The sequence below is a fragment of the Aptenodytes patagonicus genome, chromosome 8 (assembly GCF_965638725.1).
Source record: "Aptenodytes patagonicus chromosome 8, bAptPat1.pri.cur, whole genome shotgun sequence".
NCBI classification, from domain to species: domain Eukaryota; kingdom Metazoa; phylum Chordata; class Aves; order Sphenisciformes; family Spheniscidae; genus Aptenodytes; species Aptenodytes patagonicus.
Genome location: NC_134956.1, coordinates 19,271,486 through 19,290,572, shown reverse-complemented (window position 1 = coordinate 19,290,572; position 19,087 = coordinate 19,271,486). Strand labels below are relative to the sequence as shown.

The following is a 19,087-nucleotide window of genomic DNA, read 5'->3' as shown; positions in this document are numbered from 1 at the left end:
TTTAAAAGCAGTGTAATCGTGCTGTTGGCTTGTAACTGGAGCAAAATGGGAACATTTTGAAAATCTGCACACAGATTTGCGCAGAAAGGAGAAACGTGTCTGGGTGTAGCAGGATGCGGTTGGGATTGCAGCTGGTTTCTGGTGGGAATTCAGTGGACAAGGTGGTACCACAGCTCTTTGGGTCCTAGCATGGGCCTCAAGGATGCTTATCATTGCCCTGAGACCATCCCAGGGTATCAGGGCTTGAGGGTTTGAACCCTTGGAGTTGAGGTAACAGCAGACTTCAAAATAGTGATGTGTGCCATGAAACAGAACTGTTTCTCGTAGCCTTGTGAGGGCTGTCTTAGTGTGGTTTTTTTTGTCCTCGATGAACTTTACTGCTTGCTCTACAGAATATTATGAATATAGGTTGCAATTGTGTGTAGTCAATACATGAGGACAAATTATGGATTAAAGTGTGGTTTAAAGCACTGGTTAGGACAGACATCTGCTAGCCCATATAACTAGGCATTTTGTGCATCTACACAATCACTCACCTTTTACTGTTGAAGGTTCAGAGACCAAAAATGATCAAAGCTTTAATTTCATCACCTGCCACTAGGAACTTTGTGTGTGTGTCCTTTTTCCTGTATGTCTAATCAAAAGGCATATCTGGGGGCAATACTGCTTTGTAGATATAAGGGAAGATTGATGCTCTTGTGCCGTGGCCTCACAGGTAGATGAATTCTCCATTCATGTGAACTTCATACGAGCTACTTTGAAAAGAAAAGCAGCAATTCAGCTAAGCCTCATTGCATTCACTTTGGCACAGAAGATAACATGCAAGGAAGCCTGAGAATCCACTTGGGATCTTTTCCTATTATGTTGGTAGCAAACCTTTGTTCTCTTTTAATAGTCATTATTCTGGAACTATGATCAATAATGTAAGGAAAAGCATGAATCTGTCACACATCAAGTTTTCTGTCTTCTTTTTAAGTGATGTTCTCCTTTAGATTCCTGTTGTGTAGGCTTGTTCCTTACCAGAAATGAATGCCCTGTTGTTCATATGACTGTACATCAAACAGATTTGCAGTAGCTGTGTCTTGTGTTCCCTTGAAAGTGGTACATACATCTACAAAGACCTTTCCTGAGATATCTATCTCCCCCCCCCCCCCCCCCCCCCCCCCCCCCGAATAGAGATACAGATACTACAGCCTTTGGAAACCATCTGGGTATTCTACTGGCTTTCCCTTGCTGAATTTTCTGTGATCTCTGTTCTGACTCAAAGGAGCCTGGATATTATTTAGGTACTTCAAGTTAACCCACCTGCAGTCAGGTTCTGAAAGTGGAAGTCAATAAAAGACAAAGATTGATTTGAACAGGTAATTAATCAGCTGCATATTAAAACACCAAAATTATTCTAAATTGCATTTAGCTCTTTGCATTGTAAACTTGCTTTGCTCTTTTTTGTTCTGTGGGTGTTCAATGCTATGCCCTAGGTTCAAGGGACAGTGCACCATGCTGTGATTACTGCCTCGTGTACTTGGGTCAACTGGGAAGGTGAAGTCCAGATGGCACTTGCTTCATATTTCTCTTATCCCCTGCTTTGTTTGCAGAAGGGATGACAAGATGTTTGTGAAGCTTTTATTCATGAGTGGACTTGAAGTCCATGTACCCTAAGTAAGGGTGGGGAAAAGGTTGCCTTGCTCTAGCCTGCACGTGGAGCTATGACTTTACTGTAAGAGCATAAAGCCTGCACAAGGTAATGGAAATATTTATGGGTAAAGTGGTTGGGAGCGCTGAGGCAGGAGGGCCTGAGTACATATGGCTCTGCCTTCTGGGATGGAGCCATCTGAGGCCATCGCTCAAGCACGCAGTAACTTGCGAAGCGTGAAGAGTAACAGTGCAAAAGTGTAAGTTCAATTTAAAGATACTATGGATCATAGACCAACTTTTAAAAAAAAAAAAAATCCCTTGTGCTGTGTTAAAGGAGAAAATCCTCATCCTTTAATTTTTCAGTATAGTTAGGTGATAGGGAAAACAAAAAGACACTGAAGACAGCAGGCAGAGAGCAGAAGCATTTAAAATTTTCATAGTGGTTGGTTGGATTTCCCTGGCTCAGGATGGGCTGTTCCCTGCACTGTTTCTTTAACTACAAAGCTCCTTTTCTTTTCTTTTAGAAATGGAACTTGAAAATTGGATTTTCTTTTTCTATCTCTGTTTAAATTTGGATATGACTTGACCATAATGCACAAATGCTATTGGAGATTTACCTGGCTGGTTCCCTTCCAAAGCGGTGTTATCTGAGGGAATGGCAATTACCCTCTGCCAAGCCTGATGCTGGCTTAGGTTATTGGAATAACTCTCTGCAGATATTTTGTCACTGCTCTCTCCTGGTGGAAACAGAAAATTTTTCCATTTTGTACATTTGTGTTGATGTTGAAGTCCTCTAAACGCAGAACAGTGATGGGCAACACTGGAGGAGGTAGTAGAGGAAGAATTTCTTGTGACCATAGGCTCTAAGACAGCATTCAAAGGAGTGATAAAACTCTTGGGGTGGGTATATTGATGCTGGACTTCAGTTGTAGAACTAGAGTCTTGTCTTGTCTCTTGTTATAATGAGCTGTATCTCTCTCTGCACTGGCTCATGTTGTAACAGCTTCTAATAACGTTTGAAATACAGTTGTTTTCTCCGTGTGAAAGCAAGGCTCAGAGGTTTAAACTCCCTGGCAGCAGCATAGCCAATAGATAGCAGTACCAAGAGGAGCAGAGTCACTCTTGTTTTCTTATGTGTAAGAGGAAAAAGCATAATGCTTGGAGTCACAGAGGTCCAAAGCCTGTCTAAAATGGGCAGTCATCTGTCTACAGAATTACATCACCCACAACTACGACACGGGAGCTGACTGTGCATGAGCGTAGGCTCTTGCAATACGAAGAAGGTTGATGAATATGGAATTAAGTAAGTTTGAACACTTGCACTGTGCTACGAGCATGCAGGGTGTCCTCCCATGAAGAGCATTTGGGACAGGGCTGCTGCAACTCTGGTGTAGAGGCTGTTTGCAGACAGTGCCCTTGGGGAAGCAGTACCAGCAATACTGTGGCGTTTAGTTCTCCCATGCAGCCTTTATGCAGGCTGTTCCTGCCCCCTGCTCGTTTGTTTCATAGCACAAGAGAGATTACTCTTACAGAGAAGTTGGTCTTGCTGATGGTTTTAGCCAAAAATCTGCTCTTTGAGGAGCTTCTTCAGCAAGGTGCGGATGGGGGCATGTGGGGCCCCTGCAGCTTCTGTCCCAAAAAGCTTAGGAAATGTCAAATTCTCTGAGGGGTCTTAAAGATTAATTGCCCTTTGACTTCCACCCTCCTTTAGCTTTTAATAGGAAAGAGCTCACAAATGAAAGGTGCAGCTTGCTGGCATTAACAGTTTAATCCCCAGAAGGGCAGTGTGCTGCTTAATTTTGTACTGACTATCAAGGCAAGGCTGGATTCTCTTGTGGGCTATTATTTCAATGTTTATTTGCTGTGGGCTGTTTGTGAAGAGCTCAGCTAGCATGAGCAGCTTTGTTTTTCTCGTGCAGCAAGTGCTGTGTTAATGGATTTATGTTAGTTTAAGAGTAGAGCGAAATTGTCTCTTTAGCAGGTGTTGAGTGTTTAATCGGTACAATGCCACAACCAAGTGGGAGGTATGGAGCAGGGAGATGGCTCTGTGCTGCGGGCATCTGCCGTGATCCGAGCTGGAAGAGAAGTTAGTGCATCTATTTCTGCAGGAGCTATTCTGATCCTTTTTTTTCCTTTTTTCCACTTACTGGCTCCCGAAGGTGCTTTTTTAAAATAGGATTTCTAGTGTATAATTTGAGCATGGGATCAGCCGGGAGAAAACGATGACAGCTTTGTTCCCTGTATGGCAGATAATGAGGTGTCGGAGGCAGATAGCGCTGGGTGTTAGGCGGGAGCTGTGCGCGAAGCCCCTGCCCAGCTTACCGAAGCGCGGTGGCGATTAACGCTGGCAAGCGGGTTTCCTTCTCTTCCTGCCGTGTCTAAATGGGGTTGTTGTCAGGGCATATGGCAAAAGGGTTAAAATTTAATTAGAAAACATAGTGGTAGGTACTGGAGCTTAACAGATTTATATAAGCTGCTAAGAAGGACAAGGCTGCTGTGTGAGCTGCTGGTAGGGCTGAGCTACTGCAGCCGCTGGCTCGGCTTCAGGCGCTGCTGGCCGGGGCATGCCTGGGAATCTGCCCAGGAAGCGCCGTGAAAGAGGAGTTTGTTTTAAGGCTTGACCCTGGCTCTCTGCAACACCCCTGCCCTCCGCCCGCCGTATAAAGCCGGGCTGCCATCATGCCAGGCGTTTGAACGAGGGAGAGAGAGCCAGCGGGAGCCAGCCGGGACGGGGATTTTGTTTCGCTGGCGGAGCAGCTCATGGCTTCGGTGTTCATGTGCGGGGTGGAGGATCTGCTGTTCAGCGGGAGCCGCTTCGTCTGGACGGTGACGGTGGCAGCGCTGAGGAGATGGTATGCCGCCCGGCTGCGGGCTTGCCGGCAAGCCCTGCGAGCATGGTGTGGCCTCCGGGATGTCTACCAGGTAAAAACCCCCCCAGTAATTGCTCCAGGTTTTGTTAGAAAAGCATCGTGCCACCTGACAGACACATGCTCATTCACCTGTCTGATTTCTCAGTGCGCACACCCTGGGTGAGGCAGCTGGGACGGGGTGAGGTGAAGAGCATCGTGCTGGAGCTGTGGCTCGTGCAGCTCCGGTGTGAAGGTACCTGGCAGGTTTATAATCTGCGAGTCTGCGCTGATGTCCAATATTGCTTTCAAACAGCCAGTGCTGTGCGTCTGCCTTATTCAGGGTTTGGGGGAGATATTTTTTTGTTAAATGTGTTTTATCAGCTGTTTATCTAAAACTGTTTTGGCAGCCGACTGCCCCTCGGGAGCCCCTTACGCTGCTGTCACCATCCTCACACTCAGGATCTGGGAGATGTGGCTCAGCTCTCAGCCTGCGCTGCCATCGGGCACTGAGAGCACGATGCTGCCATGGGAGAGGCTGGCTGTAGTTTTTCCTGCTGTTTGTGTTGCTGAATAGTGGCAGACTGTAATGCGATATACTCTGCCTTGCAAAGGGATTGCTATTTGGGGGAGCTGCAGTGAGTCCTGAAACAACTATTGGGAGGCTCCCCTTCCCACAGGCAAAAAATACAGCACCGTACTTGCAGTTACTGTGGTATCCAGTTGCAGTTAGGGTGGTGTCACTCTTCCTGGAGTCTGTTTTTGCTGGCAGTTATTTATTTTTTTGTGTGTCTGTATTTATTTTTGTCTTATGTGTAAACTTGTGATGTGTGCCTGGTCACAGTGTCAGTGTGTGTGTCTGCTAGATTATGTTGACTATTTCAAAGCTGCTTCTCCCCTCTCCCTGGTGTGTTGCAATACAGAGAATGACACAGCTCTCCAGAACCATCAGGATGTAACTTCTATGAGAAAGTCATGCTAAAAAGACATCTGTGCCTATTTAATCCCAAAGGGATCTGTTACTATTTAGCTTTAAGGTATGCTCAGGAATGGGAGAACAGCTTTACAGTGATAGAAGTGCTTCCAAGTGCTCGAATGCATCTTGGCATCTTGTACAGATGATGGATGTAGACACTTTGTGATATATGACACTTGTGTTACTTGAGGAATATGGATTGTGTATAGTTAGGGAATGCAGGAGTACAGGCATCATTGCTCCCCATCTGCCCACCTTTACTGACCTGAAGAAAGGTGGGATGCAGTCCTGGCTCCCTTCTTTCTCTATAAATAAAATCCAGCTACACCTGTACTGTGTGGGTGTTATTTTTCGAGTCTGTTCGCATAAAGAGCGTGAAGCTCGCACTGCCTTCGCTCCCTGCTGCATCCCCATAGAAGCAAACCCCATCCCTCTAGGGCTGGAATAATGGCTTAGTAAGGACCAGTTCTGACAACAGCTGTATTCAGCCTGTTCAGCTGCAATTCTCTGATGGTTGGCTCGAAGTGAAAAGATTTTTTTTTTTCCAAAACAGTGTGACTACCTCTGTCCAAACTTACTGTGTCCTAGTGGCTGTTGGTGGATTAATCTGTCGTCTTTACGAAAAGCATCACTGACTTGTGCCTGTGTCCTAAAGTGGGGATGTGAAAATGGGTAAAACGAGGAGATGCATCCTTGTATTGTCCTTCCAGCCAGCCCGTGAGCCAGGGGGGTGGACAGGGAGTGCCCCTTCCCTGCTCCCCTCTGCCTGCAGCTTGTCACAGCCACGAGGAGCGCACAGGCAGACTGCTGGGGACATGCGGTGACCTGTTACCCTGTGCTCACTGCACCGAGTGTCAGACTGTGCCTTATCATCCCTGTGAAAACTGGGCAGAAACAAGGCAACTCTCACATTTTAATGTCAGAAGTTTCCTAGTGGTAATTTGGGATGGATTAAAGATGTGGCTGAAAGAATGCCCTGCAGCTCTTCCTTGGGTTGTGTAACACATTGCTTTTTGTGCTGAGGTCTGTTAAAACCACTGGCAGTATCCTGGCTGAGTCCAGTGGGTGCAGGACTGAGCATACAGCATTAAATGTCACTGGTCTGTTTGGATGCCGGAGCCCTGTAAGAGGTTGAATCAAGTATCTTTTCTTTCCTGCTAGGGATGCTATTTGTATTAACTTTTTGATAGAATAAGTCCTGTAGTTAGTGCAGCTGCATGAAAGCACAATTTTGCCTTGTATTCTTATTCATACTGGCATGTGGACAGGTGTTTAACAAAGTCCTTTCCCACCTTGGCTTCATCAAGAATGTTCATATTTCTGTAACTCCTTCACATTCAGAAACCAGGTGTGAAAAATACCACGGGTTGTATGTAAAGGCCCTTTTGACTAAACTAAGGCTTTTGCCCTCTCTGAGGACTCCCCGAGCTGTGCGTGGTGTAACAAACCAGGAAACAAGTCAGATCTCTGTCACTGAGCTACGTGCAGGGGACATGCAGGGAAGGGTGAGGTGACAGGCACTTGCACCGCTGGTCAGCCCTGGAGGCTTCAGTTTGCTTTGATCCATATTTGAGGTTCATGTTTTGTGGGTCAGTGGCTATTTTCGGGCGAGTTGGACACTGTTAGCAGGTCTCTTTTTTTAAATCATCAGTACGTTACTGTGATGGAAAGAAAGCCAGTAGGATTTCTTTTCCCTTGGCTGATAACTTTTGGGATTTTTTTCTTTTTTTGTGGTTTGTTTTTTTAATAAAATGCTTGCTAGCCTCATGGGAGACCTTAGGTTGGGTCCCAGCACGGAGAAGCCACTAACACCTTCATGGTCCTACACCAGGCTCTCACCTACATCTTGTGAAGTTGGCAGGTGCAGAGGTTGTCACGCGGGCAGAGCCGTCTGGCCAGGGGAGGCTGAAATCCTCTCTGCCAGCATAAAGGCTTTACCTGCCTTAGCAGCTTTAAGTAGAAAAAAAATCAACCCCAACAAGAACAAACCAGCCTTTGTCAGTCACCTTCTCTTTAGCCTTCTTGTTTCTAGCGTGTGTGTGTGGGAAGCACCTTCCAAGGTCTTACCGGCTGTTGTTTCACCCGGTCGCCGGTGCAGGGACTTCAGCCCCAGCCCAGCAGGCCAAGCTCAGGCTCTTCCCCAAGCTGGTCTCTGGTCCAGGGTGCTCGTCATCATCTGTCTCATCTGCCAAAGGAGAAGGGATGTCCTATTTGCCCAGGCCTATTCATCTGGAGGAGTTTGAGCCAAAGTGCTGACAGGGTGTCCCGTTTTGCTCTGAAATAACCTCTGGACCCATGCGAGGGGAGGAGGGTTGTACAGTATGTGAGTTTATCCTCTCTGTGAGCGCTTGGGTTGTGTGCCAGGGAGCATTGTCTTGTCTGTGGCAGAGAGCATCTGAAAGCCTGTCCTAGGAAAAACCAGAGACTTGCAGAGACAGCTGATGGAAGAGCTGGCACAGATCTTTCTAACTGCAGCAAGTCAATAGGAGCTATTGGGGCTGTCAGGGCTTGGGAAGAAACCTAGGTGAGAATCTGGCATAGAAGCCTTCATCCAAGGGTACCCTTTTCCTATGAGGGAAAGGAGCGAGGGCTGTATTTTGTTATGGAGATCTGGCGCATAGCGCTCTGGCCTCCCAGCTGGGCTTTGGGGATCTTCCCAGTGCCACCCCCCTGATGCCCACAGCAGGACAGCGTGGCACTTCTGGGTGTCCTGATACTACTTCCAAAACAAAGCTTTTGGCAGGGCTCTTCATGTGCTGGTTTTATAGGCCACCTGTCTTAGATTTAATTATAGAGCAGTAAAACAGAAAGTGAAATTTTTATATAAATGAGGTTAATAAGCAGCAGCGAAGCCAAAAAAATCTCAGGATCAACATCTATCCTGTGTTTAGTCACTTGTGTTACCACTGGCCTGACTTTCGTTGGGATGTCAACACTACCATATTCTGGTGCACATCTCCTGAGGTACAAATATCAATTTTTTCCTGTAAATCCCATGGCACAGCCATTCCTCGTCGGCTTCTATGCTTTAAGCATGAAAGAAACATTGCATTAAAGTCTATTTGATAATGCAACTAACTTTATAAATTAAAAACTGGTCAAGTGAATGCTTTAATCTCAGTTAAAATGCATGTCAGTCAGTCTGCTTGATGCAAAGTGGAGAAGAGAAACCAGGCAAACTGTCCCCAAACTCCCTGCAGAATACGATGACATATTGTGATTAATGTCTGCTGGACATGAAACCAGGTATGGGAGCATCTCTGCAATTAAGCTATTCAGTTACACTGGTAATTTGGCTAACAATCTCTGGTGTAAAAGTGTAAATTGAATTCATGTGGCTTTTTAGACCAAGTGCTTTTTAACCTCTGAAAGGTCATTTCCTTTGTGTGAAGTGAAAAAAAAAAATTTGCTGATGAAGCACAATAAACAAGCTTTGTACATGTGTCTGTCTCATATGTACCTGGGGTGGAGGAACAAGAGAGGAAGCGGTTGACTGCTGTTTCCTATGGTGCTAACGCAGTTGGTTTGGATAGTGAGGACCATGTTTCCTCTGCTACCACACCTTAACTTTTCATTATTAAAAATGCTGACAACAAATTGGAGATGCCCTTTTTCCTTCTCTTTTCACAATGATGAAAAGTGGTGCTGGAGCGGTGAGGGTGAGCACGAAGCGGGGGAGTGCTGTGTTGTCAGGGCAGAGCTTTCCTTCCTCTGCACCAGACAGACCCCGGGAGCCATGCTCAGAGGAAGCATCTCGGGTGCCCTTTTGGGTCAGGGCTTTCCAAAGAGAGCTTGAAGACCTTTTCAGAGGATGCTGAGTATGTGCCCCTTCGAAGATTAAACTTCGGCACTGGGGATTACTGGTTGCTCTGGAAAAGCTTTGCTCTGACTGCTTTCATCCAGCTGTTTTTCTTTTTGAAGGGATCTGATCTAACGCTGTGGCACTGCTCGTACATTACCTGCAGAGCTTTGGCTCTGCTTGAAACCCCCGTCATGTCCGAACATGGCACGTGGAGGCTTCCCCACGGTTGGGGCTTTGGGGGAGCCTCTTGCAGAGCTGAAACAGGACTGGCTCCGGGCACTGCCTCCTGACAGCTTAGAGTTAAACTTGGCTTTACACACTTCCAGCAGCAGCTTTCCAAAGCTCTCTGCCAGACATATTTCCATTTGAGCTCATGATATAGCGTTTTCTGTTTGAGAGAGTTTATTCAAACAAACACAATTTTTGTACCACTCCTCCCTCTTCCCTAGCAGACAAACTTCACAACCAGACTGTGAACTTCATCTCATTTCCTTCAGGGTGTCACAGTGCCAGTTTCAAACAGTGCCTTCTATTCACTACCCGCTTTGGCCTGTATAAATATTTTTTTTCGATCTGACGCGGTTCAAAATGTTAGATTTCAAATGTCGCTGGCGCCACTTTTCAGACCCAGGCTCCTGCACAAAGGTATCGCTGCGTGAACTTCCCTGGATAAATCTCCAAATCTCTCTTGTGCAGAGAGGCTGGCCAGCTTGCTCTGACTGGACAAGAGCCTTATGAAAAGGCAAATTAAGTGTTTCAGGCACATGCTGGTTTTTCCATACTTCATTTTTTGTCCTTCTGAGTGTTTAGCTTTGTCACTCCTTTTGCTAGCGTTATTGCTGCAGTTCTTTGCAATCTTGGGTGGACTGTCCATGTGCTTAAAATAATATTGTGCTATCTTTGTCTCATTTTCTAAAAATCAGGCCACCCTTGTACAGTCTGCATTGCTCTTAAAACCTTTGAGTCATAATTAGTGATTAGTAATTCTACTAATCTTCTGTACAGATGGAGACCAGTTCATGCTCAGAGACTGCAAAGAGGATAAAGCTATCAGTGCTGGAATATATTAGCTTAAATACCTTCCCACACACAAATACACATGCATACTTTTCCCTGCTAATTGGTCTGTCATTCATTTAAATGTGCATCAACTCTGCATGTTGGGGAGGGAGAGGTGGGGAGAATAAGGGTCATCAAAATGCTGAGAATAGCCCGAACGTGCTGTTCTTCAGCCATTAAAAGCCATCATTGACTATCCAAGCAACATTAGATTTAAGACTGTGATGTTTCCGTGGCTGGTTTTCCAGCAGATGTAGAATAGGTGCTGTCCCAGCGATGAGTGCCCCAGCGTTCCTCTTCCTCCTCACCATCGGGTGCAAACGTGTAGTGACAGCAGAGCTGGGAGTGGTGATGGAGAAGTTACTGCATACAGCACTTATACCGCATGGCCACTGCTAATTACGTGCTGTTTTCTGAGCACCCTGGTTTTACCTGTTGTTGGATCAGTGGTTTCTAGGTAGGGTGATGTGGGCTGGGCAGAGGGTGCGTGGTGTGGAGGAGGACATGCTTGTTGGTATCTCGTGTAGGCAGGTTGCTGGCTTGTGTGTGGGAGAGGAAGGTCAAAGACTAGAGGATGGGAGTGAAGAAGCTGGAAGAGCAGGAGAGGGCAGCGCAAGAATTACATAGCATGAAAAGTACAGGCTGTGCAAGCAAGGAAAGAGAGGGGAGAGCCCAGGGAATAAAAAAATTATCATTGACCCCCTTCAGGTGCGTGTCAAAACCCCCAATACTGCAAACTGAGCACAAACTTACAAGAAAGTGTGGAAAAATAAACAGGTAGGGGAAGAAAGCAGCAGGAGTGCAATAGGAGAGGAAAACTGAGGTTGTAGACACAGGAAAAAAACAAGAGGGGAGCAATCTCTCTAGAAAGGTGGCTGCACTAGGCAAAGAGGTCCCCATCATGCTGAGTGTAGAGTTGTTTGGCTGACGCTGGGCTGGACGTGACTGGTTGCCACGGTTGTTTTGGGAGAGCAACTATGTTGGTGTAGATGAAGCCCATTGGGAATCTGGTTGGGCAGGGGCACTTAGCAGGCCTGCAAGTCCGTGTTTGCTAAGCCGTAGTGATAAGTGGGAGTAATTCTTCTCTAATATCAAGCATGTTGCATCTGCTCACCTCATTCAGAGAGGCTGGGGTGTGCTGTGTTTGCCATAGGGTTACGTACCCTTTGGCAGGGGGTCGCAGTGCTGCTATCCCCAAACCCAAGCTCGGAGCTCTTCTGGTGGCCTCTGAATTGCAGAGACTTTCCCCCTGCTCAACAATTGCTGCTCTAATAGCTTCCCACTTCTGGAACCTCTTAAGAGTATGCTGTATTTCTTTTAAACTCCGATTTTTCTTCTTCTTTAGAAAAGTTATTTGTGGCCCAGGGTAGAGCTGAATTACGTGGCCCAGATCTGTATTTGTTTGGAAGCCCCGGATCCTCCGAGGAGCTGTGCTCTTCCCCTTCTCCAGCTATTCCTGTCCCTGTGGTTATCCCAGCAGGGCAGGAGTTGGCACCACCCAGGTAACCTTCACGTCATTGCTCTAAGGAAAAATGACTCACTGTCTATTTTCCATCTTATTTTGGGTCTTTGGATTCTGTGTTTTGGAGACAAACACAAGTTTCTTACTCTGAAATACTCTCCCAAAACTGTCTCAGCTGCTGCCCCTTAGGTTGCTGGTGCAGTCTGGACCAGCTGGCTGGACCTGACCTGGCATCCTCCTGCCTGATGTGGGGCCAGCTCACGGTTTTTTCATGAAACCTGTGATGTTGAGCATTGTGTGGAGACCTTTTGTCACTCTCACATCTCAGAGCCACTCTCATGACTATGAGAATATTAGCTTTTACAAAGTAACTTTGGGGAAAAAAATATCTTTGTCTACAGCTATTTAAAAGGTGGATATTTGACCACAGCTAGTTCCTCTGCATTAAACAAGGAGGGTGAGACACCTCTGGCACCTCATTGCATCCCAGGTGTCTGGGGTAGCTGGAGTGAGTTGCCCTCTGGAGATGTCTGGAGCCCCGGTGCCTGGCCCAGGCGAGGGGAGCGGGGCTGATTCACGCTGTTTGCTCGTGTGGGCCAGGCAGCCCTGCTTCTCTTCCCAGCACCTTCAGTAAGGCTCTGGCTTTACACTGTGCTCTGCAGCTTAAAGGAGCCCGTTGTTGGCCTCAAATGCTTGGTACACGGAGCCTCCTGTTTGGGGGAGTATAGCAGGACCAAGAGGGCTTGGTACCTCTAAGAAGTGGGAGCTGTGTGTCTCTGATCAGGTGTTGCTTTCAAAAGTTTGACACTGAGGTTCTTACTTCCCACTCTGATAAAAGCAAGCTAGCTTGTTCCAGGTGTTGAACTTAATTTTTCTATTAAAATAGATCCATGGATTATAAAAAATGGGTTGGAAAAGTCTTCATAGTTTGTCCTCTCTGTGCATAGTCACTGCTCAGTTGTGGGGGGCATAAATAACCGAAGGAGAGCATCCAGCTGAAGGGAAGAGATTGTTCTCGCTCCCAGGTGAGGTTGTTTTGGCGCATGTCCAAAGAGCCTACCTGCTTTGGTAGTGTTTCATGATGTTCCCCCTGGCCTGTATCTTCCAGCCCACGTTGGATGCTGTGGTCCTGGGCTGCGTTGTTCCCTTGGCATCAGTCTTCCTACCATAATTTATGTGGCCAGAGGGTGTGGATCAGTGGTGTGATTTAAAAGCTTGGGTACCCATAATCATGTCACATAAAAGGAAATTGAGAATGCTGAGCTGTGTTTGTGAAGGAGGAACAGGCTTGTATTTTAGATTTTGAAGTAACTGCATGTGTAAATTTGAGATTTTGTGTATCTTGTGTACCTGCCTGGAGGTCAGGTTGGAGCTCTGGAGGTTACAGCCTCCTGGATTTGGGTGCACAGTTCTTTGGTTTTCTGTTCTAGTTTTTTTCTGTTTTCAGTGAAAGCAGTGTTATATAGTTGTCTGACGTTTCTTTTGGAGGAGAGCTTGGCTTTTGTGCTTTTGATACCTGTGCTCTGCCTGATACGGTTAGCATTGCTGTGTCAAAGCCCGGAGGTGTGTGAAGCCTTGTAGGTTGATGCACTAGAAGGGAAGAAAGCAGGGAGATTAAGTATAACTTGGTGTTTTGCACGCAGAAAGCAGTCCTGCAAAGGGAGCAGTGGAACAGCAGGTAGATGATTTACTCCTGCACCTCTACCAGCAGTGAACTGCACTCCTGGAGACCAACCCTGACCCCAAAACAAATTCAGATTGACGGCCAAGGGTATAAACTGTCTGCACTCCCGGTTCCCTCCCTGACATGCAGTAGCCCACATCGGAGGCAGCGGACCAAAGTGTGCTTTGGAAAGGAGCTGGGGAAATCCAGTGAAACGCTGTACCCGGGGGTACCTGTCACAGCAAGGGACTGTGGAGATGGGAGTGTATGAAACGAGGGCAGGCACGCTGAGGAGACAAGCTCTGGTTATCTTTGTTTACCCGTATACCTTCAGATCGGTAGATGAGCCTCCCTGCGGCCGCGGGGCTAAGCTCCCGCTCCCAGGGGTCGAAAGTGGAGGCGGCTTGAAGTTTTAGAGCTGTGCCAAGTTTTAGCATAAAGGTCCCTTCTGTCCCCTGGGTGGGGATGTGCGGGGAGGAAGAGCCGGAGGGGCGATGGCAGCTCCCGACAAGCACAGAGCTGTTGGCGTGGGGATCCTCAGCTGGCTGCCACGGCGCAGGGGGGGCTGGCAGGCACCCGTGTTCCCACAGCAGAGTGTCTCATTGCCCCGGGGCTGGCACCTTGTGCTATGCCTTCGGTCAGTAACTGCTGGTTTCTTACTTGGTTTTGTTTCATAATAAAGGGGTTAATATTACAAAGGGGGAAAAAAAAGGATAATTGTAATGCTTTCCCAGCTCGCCTCCATTTTTAACAATCACGTTTCAACCTCTTGTGTCCCCTGACTCACGCTGGAAGGGCTTTTGTTTCTGAATCTGTAATCAAAGCAACAACTGTGAAGGTCACTTCCTTGAGATTATATGGCAACGGAAGAAGTCCGGGATCGTGTCTCCCTTCTTCCCCCGGCTTGAATGTACAGAAAACATGAAGGCTTAGTACATGCACGCTGTTGAGTACTCCTTGGGTTTCTTCAGTCCTTTTAAACCAGCAGGGTGTGTGGCTTGGAGGTAAGAGGCTATATTTTAATTTCTGATGCTTAGCTGCAACAGATAAGGTTGTTCAGTGCTGTTACATTGTGCCCCAACTTAAACATCATGCAGACTGCGGAGCTGTGAGTGCAGGAGAGCAGGCAGCCAGAAAGCAGCTTGGAGCAAAGTGAGTTCGCTTTGGGGTGCTTCGGTAGTGCAGGCTTTTTGCTTGCTCTTTTCTTTGCCCTGAAAGATCAGTCCATAAAAATGTCTTTGCACCTTTTGCACTCTGTTGTGGAGATAAGGGGCTGTTTGTTTACTCCCAGCATTTACAGCTGCTTTTTCCTGCCTTTGTAAGTGCTGCCTTGGCTGCTTTTAGGAAAGTGCTAAATCCAAGCTTGATTCTGATAACTTTGCTGCAGCTGGAGAGCAGGTCTGTAATTTCTGATTATAGAGAAAACCCATTTTCAGAGATCACCCTTATAGGCTGCTCTGGGATATGATTTAAACCGAACAAAGCACAGATTCATAAGTCCCAAGAAAAGGCGGTCAGTGCCTGGTACAGTAGCTCCTTTCAGCATGTAGCTATTAAATGTCTCATCAGTAAGGTCCCCACCCCTCTTGCCCCCCAAAAAAAAACCTCATGAAGAGGTTGGCACTGGAGATGCAGCAGTGCACATGGAGCTCGTTAACGGCTGTTGAGAAAGAGTCTTTTGATCTGAAGTGCTTGTTTTGCTTTAAAAGTGGAGTGTGGAGTGGTCCAAATCTGTCAAACCCACTCCGAGTGCCTGGCAAGGTGCTGGTGGCTGGGCAGGCTGACTCCTCGCTGTAGAAATGCCGCTCAGCGCCTGGTGCAGCCAATACCCGCTATTTTGACTTCTTCCAAAGAGCTTAAGATTTCAGGCTTTGCTTGTTTTATTTGCTTGCTCTTTGTATTTTTTTTAAAGAGTTACAGAAGTTAAAGGCAATTCAGATGGACTTGTGATATAGCCCTTTTTTAATTATTTTTCGTCGCCTGCTTACCTAATGTCTGTTCAAGGCTGGCGTCTGGGTTTCCTGAGGGGCTGCTGCCAAGCATGAGAGCAGCTGGAAAAGTCCAGGGGGAGCATAGGGACAGGATGGGGGATGAGCCGGGTGCAAGGACCCTGATGGGGCGGGGGGAAGAGATCCAAGATGCCCTCAGAGGATGTGGTGCTGCCTGGAGAGGATGGCAGATATTTGGTCAAGGCTTGCTCTGCCTATGTCTCCTGCCTCAGGTGCCTTCCCTCAAAAACCCAGCCCAGGGGTGACCAGGGAGGTGGTGGAGAAGCAAGAAGTGCGGTGGAGGGGATGGAGGAGCAGCCTGTGAGAAGCCATCAGAGAGACAGGGGAGAGCAGGGTGCAGGTCTGTGGGGATGGGAAACCCCCTCACTAAGGGGATTTTTTTGGTCTTCTGTAACTATTCCCATAACAGGGAAAGCTGAGTTTCTGTTTCAAGTGGGTCAGGGATGGCTTCTGGGGTGGGGTAAAACACAGGAAAAGTTACCAGAAGCTCTGCACAGGGTATCTCTTGAGATCTGTGTTGTAGAGACTTAAGCAAAGAAGCAGGAGCTTAACTGATTTGCCTCCAACCTCCTGGTTGAGGAGCGAAGGTCAGAACAGGTCGCGGGAGGGCAGGCATCTGCTCCTGCCCCATGGTGGGTACCGCTCGTTCAAGGGTAGAGGATGCTGCTGCCTCCACGTAGTGCCCTTTCCAGGGCCGACACCATATTTGCTCTGCTGGATAGTGTCAGGAAAGTGCTCTGATCCCACAGGATCTTTTTCCCTCTGAGTTCCCAGGAGATTGCACAAAACATCACCACGGGCTCGTGCGCGGTAATGACCTGACTGCAGTGCCTCAGTGCTGTCGGTGATAAGCATGTCTCCACTAGACACTAATTTATTAGCTATGTTGTGCCAAGGAAAGCAGATGTTGGATGAAGTATTTAATTGCCTTGATATTTGTGGCAGATTTGCACTGATTGTTTCCTATTAATTTTCCTGATTTTTAGGATTAGCTGTAGAGTTGCCTGTCTATTCTTTTCTTGCTGTTATTTTAAATACGTTGCAAAGTGGTAGTAATGGTAACATCAGCGCCTGTGGAATGACATGACTGGTTTGAGAAACATTTTGGTTTTGAGTACGAGACCTTTATTTAATATGAGGAGAATACTGATGCAATGAGGGGGCTGTTCCTCCAAGAAGATGGCGAGTCCCTCTCACAGAGTGGGAGAGGTTAAGCATCTACTGATAACACTGCTGGCAAGATCCTGTAGCCTTTGGCAGTGTTAGGAGAGGTGAGATGCTGTCTGGATGCTGTCTGTCAGCTGAAAAGCGTGGGGCCAGCGGAGCTAGCAAAGGCTCTTCTGCAGCAGTACATCCCTCTGCCTCGTGCTGCGGGAACCGATGCTGCCTGCGGGCTTGTAGCACGCTTGTCCACGTGCTGGTGCACAGGTTGTGCATGGGTGAACACCCCCTGCACCCTGCGTGGGAGGGAGCAGCAGTGAGTACATGAAACCACCATCGGTAGCATCAGGAAAGGCAGCCACACTGCAAAATTGCCTGGTGGGGAGGAGAGGGGTTAGTTTTTTTCACATTGCATGCTCTTGGTAGAGACCAAGAGGCAGCAACTCTCCTGTTTGTATTTTGCTCTTGGCAAAGGGCTTTATCTCCTGGCTGGGATACTGTATTTATTTTGAGGAAGACTGAGTTCGTTTGTTCCCTGGATTTTCATTTATCACTGTTCTTTGGTTTTGGGGTTTTTTTTATTGCAGTGTGCTCATCATTATTTCTGAGCATTGCACTTGAGCATTTTGGGAGAGGAGGAAGAGATTTAGAGCCCCATGACCTATTCCAGTGAGTGGGATCTTTCTAATGACCACAAGAGGCTGTGCCTGTTGTCCTGTACAAATCAACAAACCATCAATAAAGCAAGTGAAAGAGTCCCTTAGATTTGCCATCCCCTGCCATGAGAAATAGTAGAATAAATGGGGAAAAGGAGAATCACATGGAAAACGTGTTGGCGCTTGGCCCTGAAAAGCCGCAGTGCCTGCACTGAGGGAGAGCACTTGGGCTGTTGCTTTGCCAGATTTTTTTACTGGCTCAGCTGGTGGGGCTTACATGAAAGTCAGTTGATGCTCTGCAGGAGCCAGTTCTTTCATCATATCTTCAGTTCATGTGGCTATTTTAGGAAGGTGCCATACAACCCGGAGAGCCTCTCGGCCCCCAGTTCCAGGCAATGTGTTTCATCTCTAACTCTTTGCCAAACTTCAGCAGAGCCAACATTTCCATGGAAAGCATCATCAAAGGGGCATTTGTACCAACTCGTGCTTAAGTAAGTTTTCTCCAGCCTGTTTCATCTTAAATCATTATTTCTGTGCATGTTGTATTCAGTCTGGTCTTCAAGTCTCAGGTGCAGCCAGGCAGGGACAGACACAAGAAGCACAGGGACAGCATGAGGCCAGGGAGGGCTCTGTACAGTCCCTGCAATTGCTGTGGGTAAATACCCTGTGACTGTTGGGACGGGAGTGTGCAGAGCCAGGGTGGGCTCTGCAGCCCTTGGGAAGGATGGGACTGGCACTTGGAGTCATCTTGACGAGGTGAGATGGGTCCTACAAGGTGGTTTGCCATAGCATGAAGGGTGAGAGACGTAGTTAGCCACCTCAGTGCATTGCTGGCTATTTAACATTAAGCAGATACTGGCTTCTGTTAAGGTTACTAGCAAGATAACAAATGATTTAAAGCAAAATCCTGGCCCTATTAAAGTTAATGGCAAAATTCATTGACTACATTGGAGCCAGGACTTCATCCAAAGGTTTCTTTATGACTTGAAGATTAGGAAGGAGAGGCTGTATGTCTGGAGACATGATCTGCCCCCTGTAAAGCTAGTGGAAGTTCTGCTGTCGCCTTTGAAGGGATCGTGTCAAGTTTATTGTGTCTGCGTGAGCCAGGCTGTGGTGCCGTGGCAGGGAACCCACTGGCTGCCCAGGCTGGCATGTGCGGAGACTGGGGGGAAACCTGAGTTTTCAGACCCAGAGCCAACCTTTGAGTTTAGCAGGAGGTATCGGTAAGTCCAGGAGACTTCATCGAGGGGAGGGTGACCAGGCAGAGGAGGCATCACTTGGGGCTCTTATACTGCACCCCTTGCTGGCAAAGGAGGCGATGGAGAGGCGCGCAGTGGGATGGGGTACGGCAGTGGGATGGGGGTGCATTGCCCTTCCCCAGATCCGCACCGCTGTGAGGGTGGAGTGCTTCCAACCCCCCCATTCATCTGTGTCCCCCCACCCCGAGTGCCTCCCACCATGGGACACTCAGTGATGGGCACCTACGCTGGGTCAAGGAGGACCCGCGGGCTGCCAACAGGCTGACAAGAAGTGTGCATCAAGGCATTTTTGGAGACTTATGCGGATCCTTTAAAAAGTTTCCATAGAAATGCTGGTATAAAACCAAACTCCTGTTTGTTATTTTTCTGCTTATTCCTTAAAGCTTTGAGCAACTCCGAGTGCTGGAACACGATGAGGCTCTGCTCTCCCAACAGACACACCAGGAAACTCTGAGGTCATTTCAAGCATTATAACTTTTTCCCTCTTCCCCCCAGCTGCATGCAGGCCCCTTCCTTCCAGAAGGACAGGCAAAGGCTTTTATTTTCCTGAGATGTGCCT

At 47.6% G+C, this 19,087-nt stretch overlaps 1 protein-coding gene across 2 annotated transcripts in view; it reads left to right on the top strand.

Moving 5' to 3' along the window:
- Positions 1 to 19,087, top strand: part of FRMD4B (FERM domain containing 4B) — a 142,049-nt gene that overhangs the window by 48,460 nt on the left and 74,502 nt on the right. The window contains exon 1 of one of the 2 annotated variants that reach the window (XM_076346640.1): positions 4,347 to 4,557. The exons of the other annotated variant lie outside the window; for it this stretch is intronic. Within the exon in view, the coding sequence (XP_076202755.1) occupies positions 4,396 to 4,557 (162 nt within the window). The 5' untranslated portion in view covers positions 4,347 to 4,395. Of the gene's footprint in view, positions 1 to 4,346; positions 4,558 to 19,087 lie in introns of those variants that run through there. 2 annotated transcript variants of the gene reach the window in all.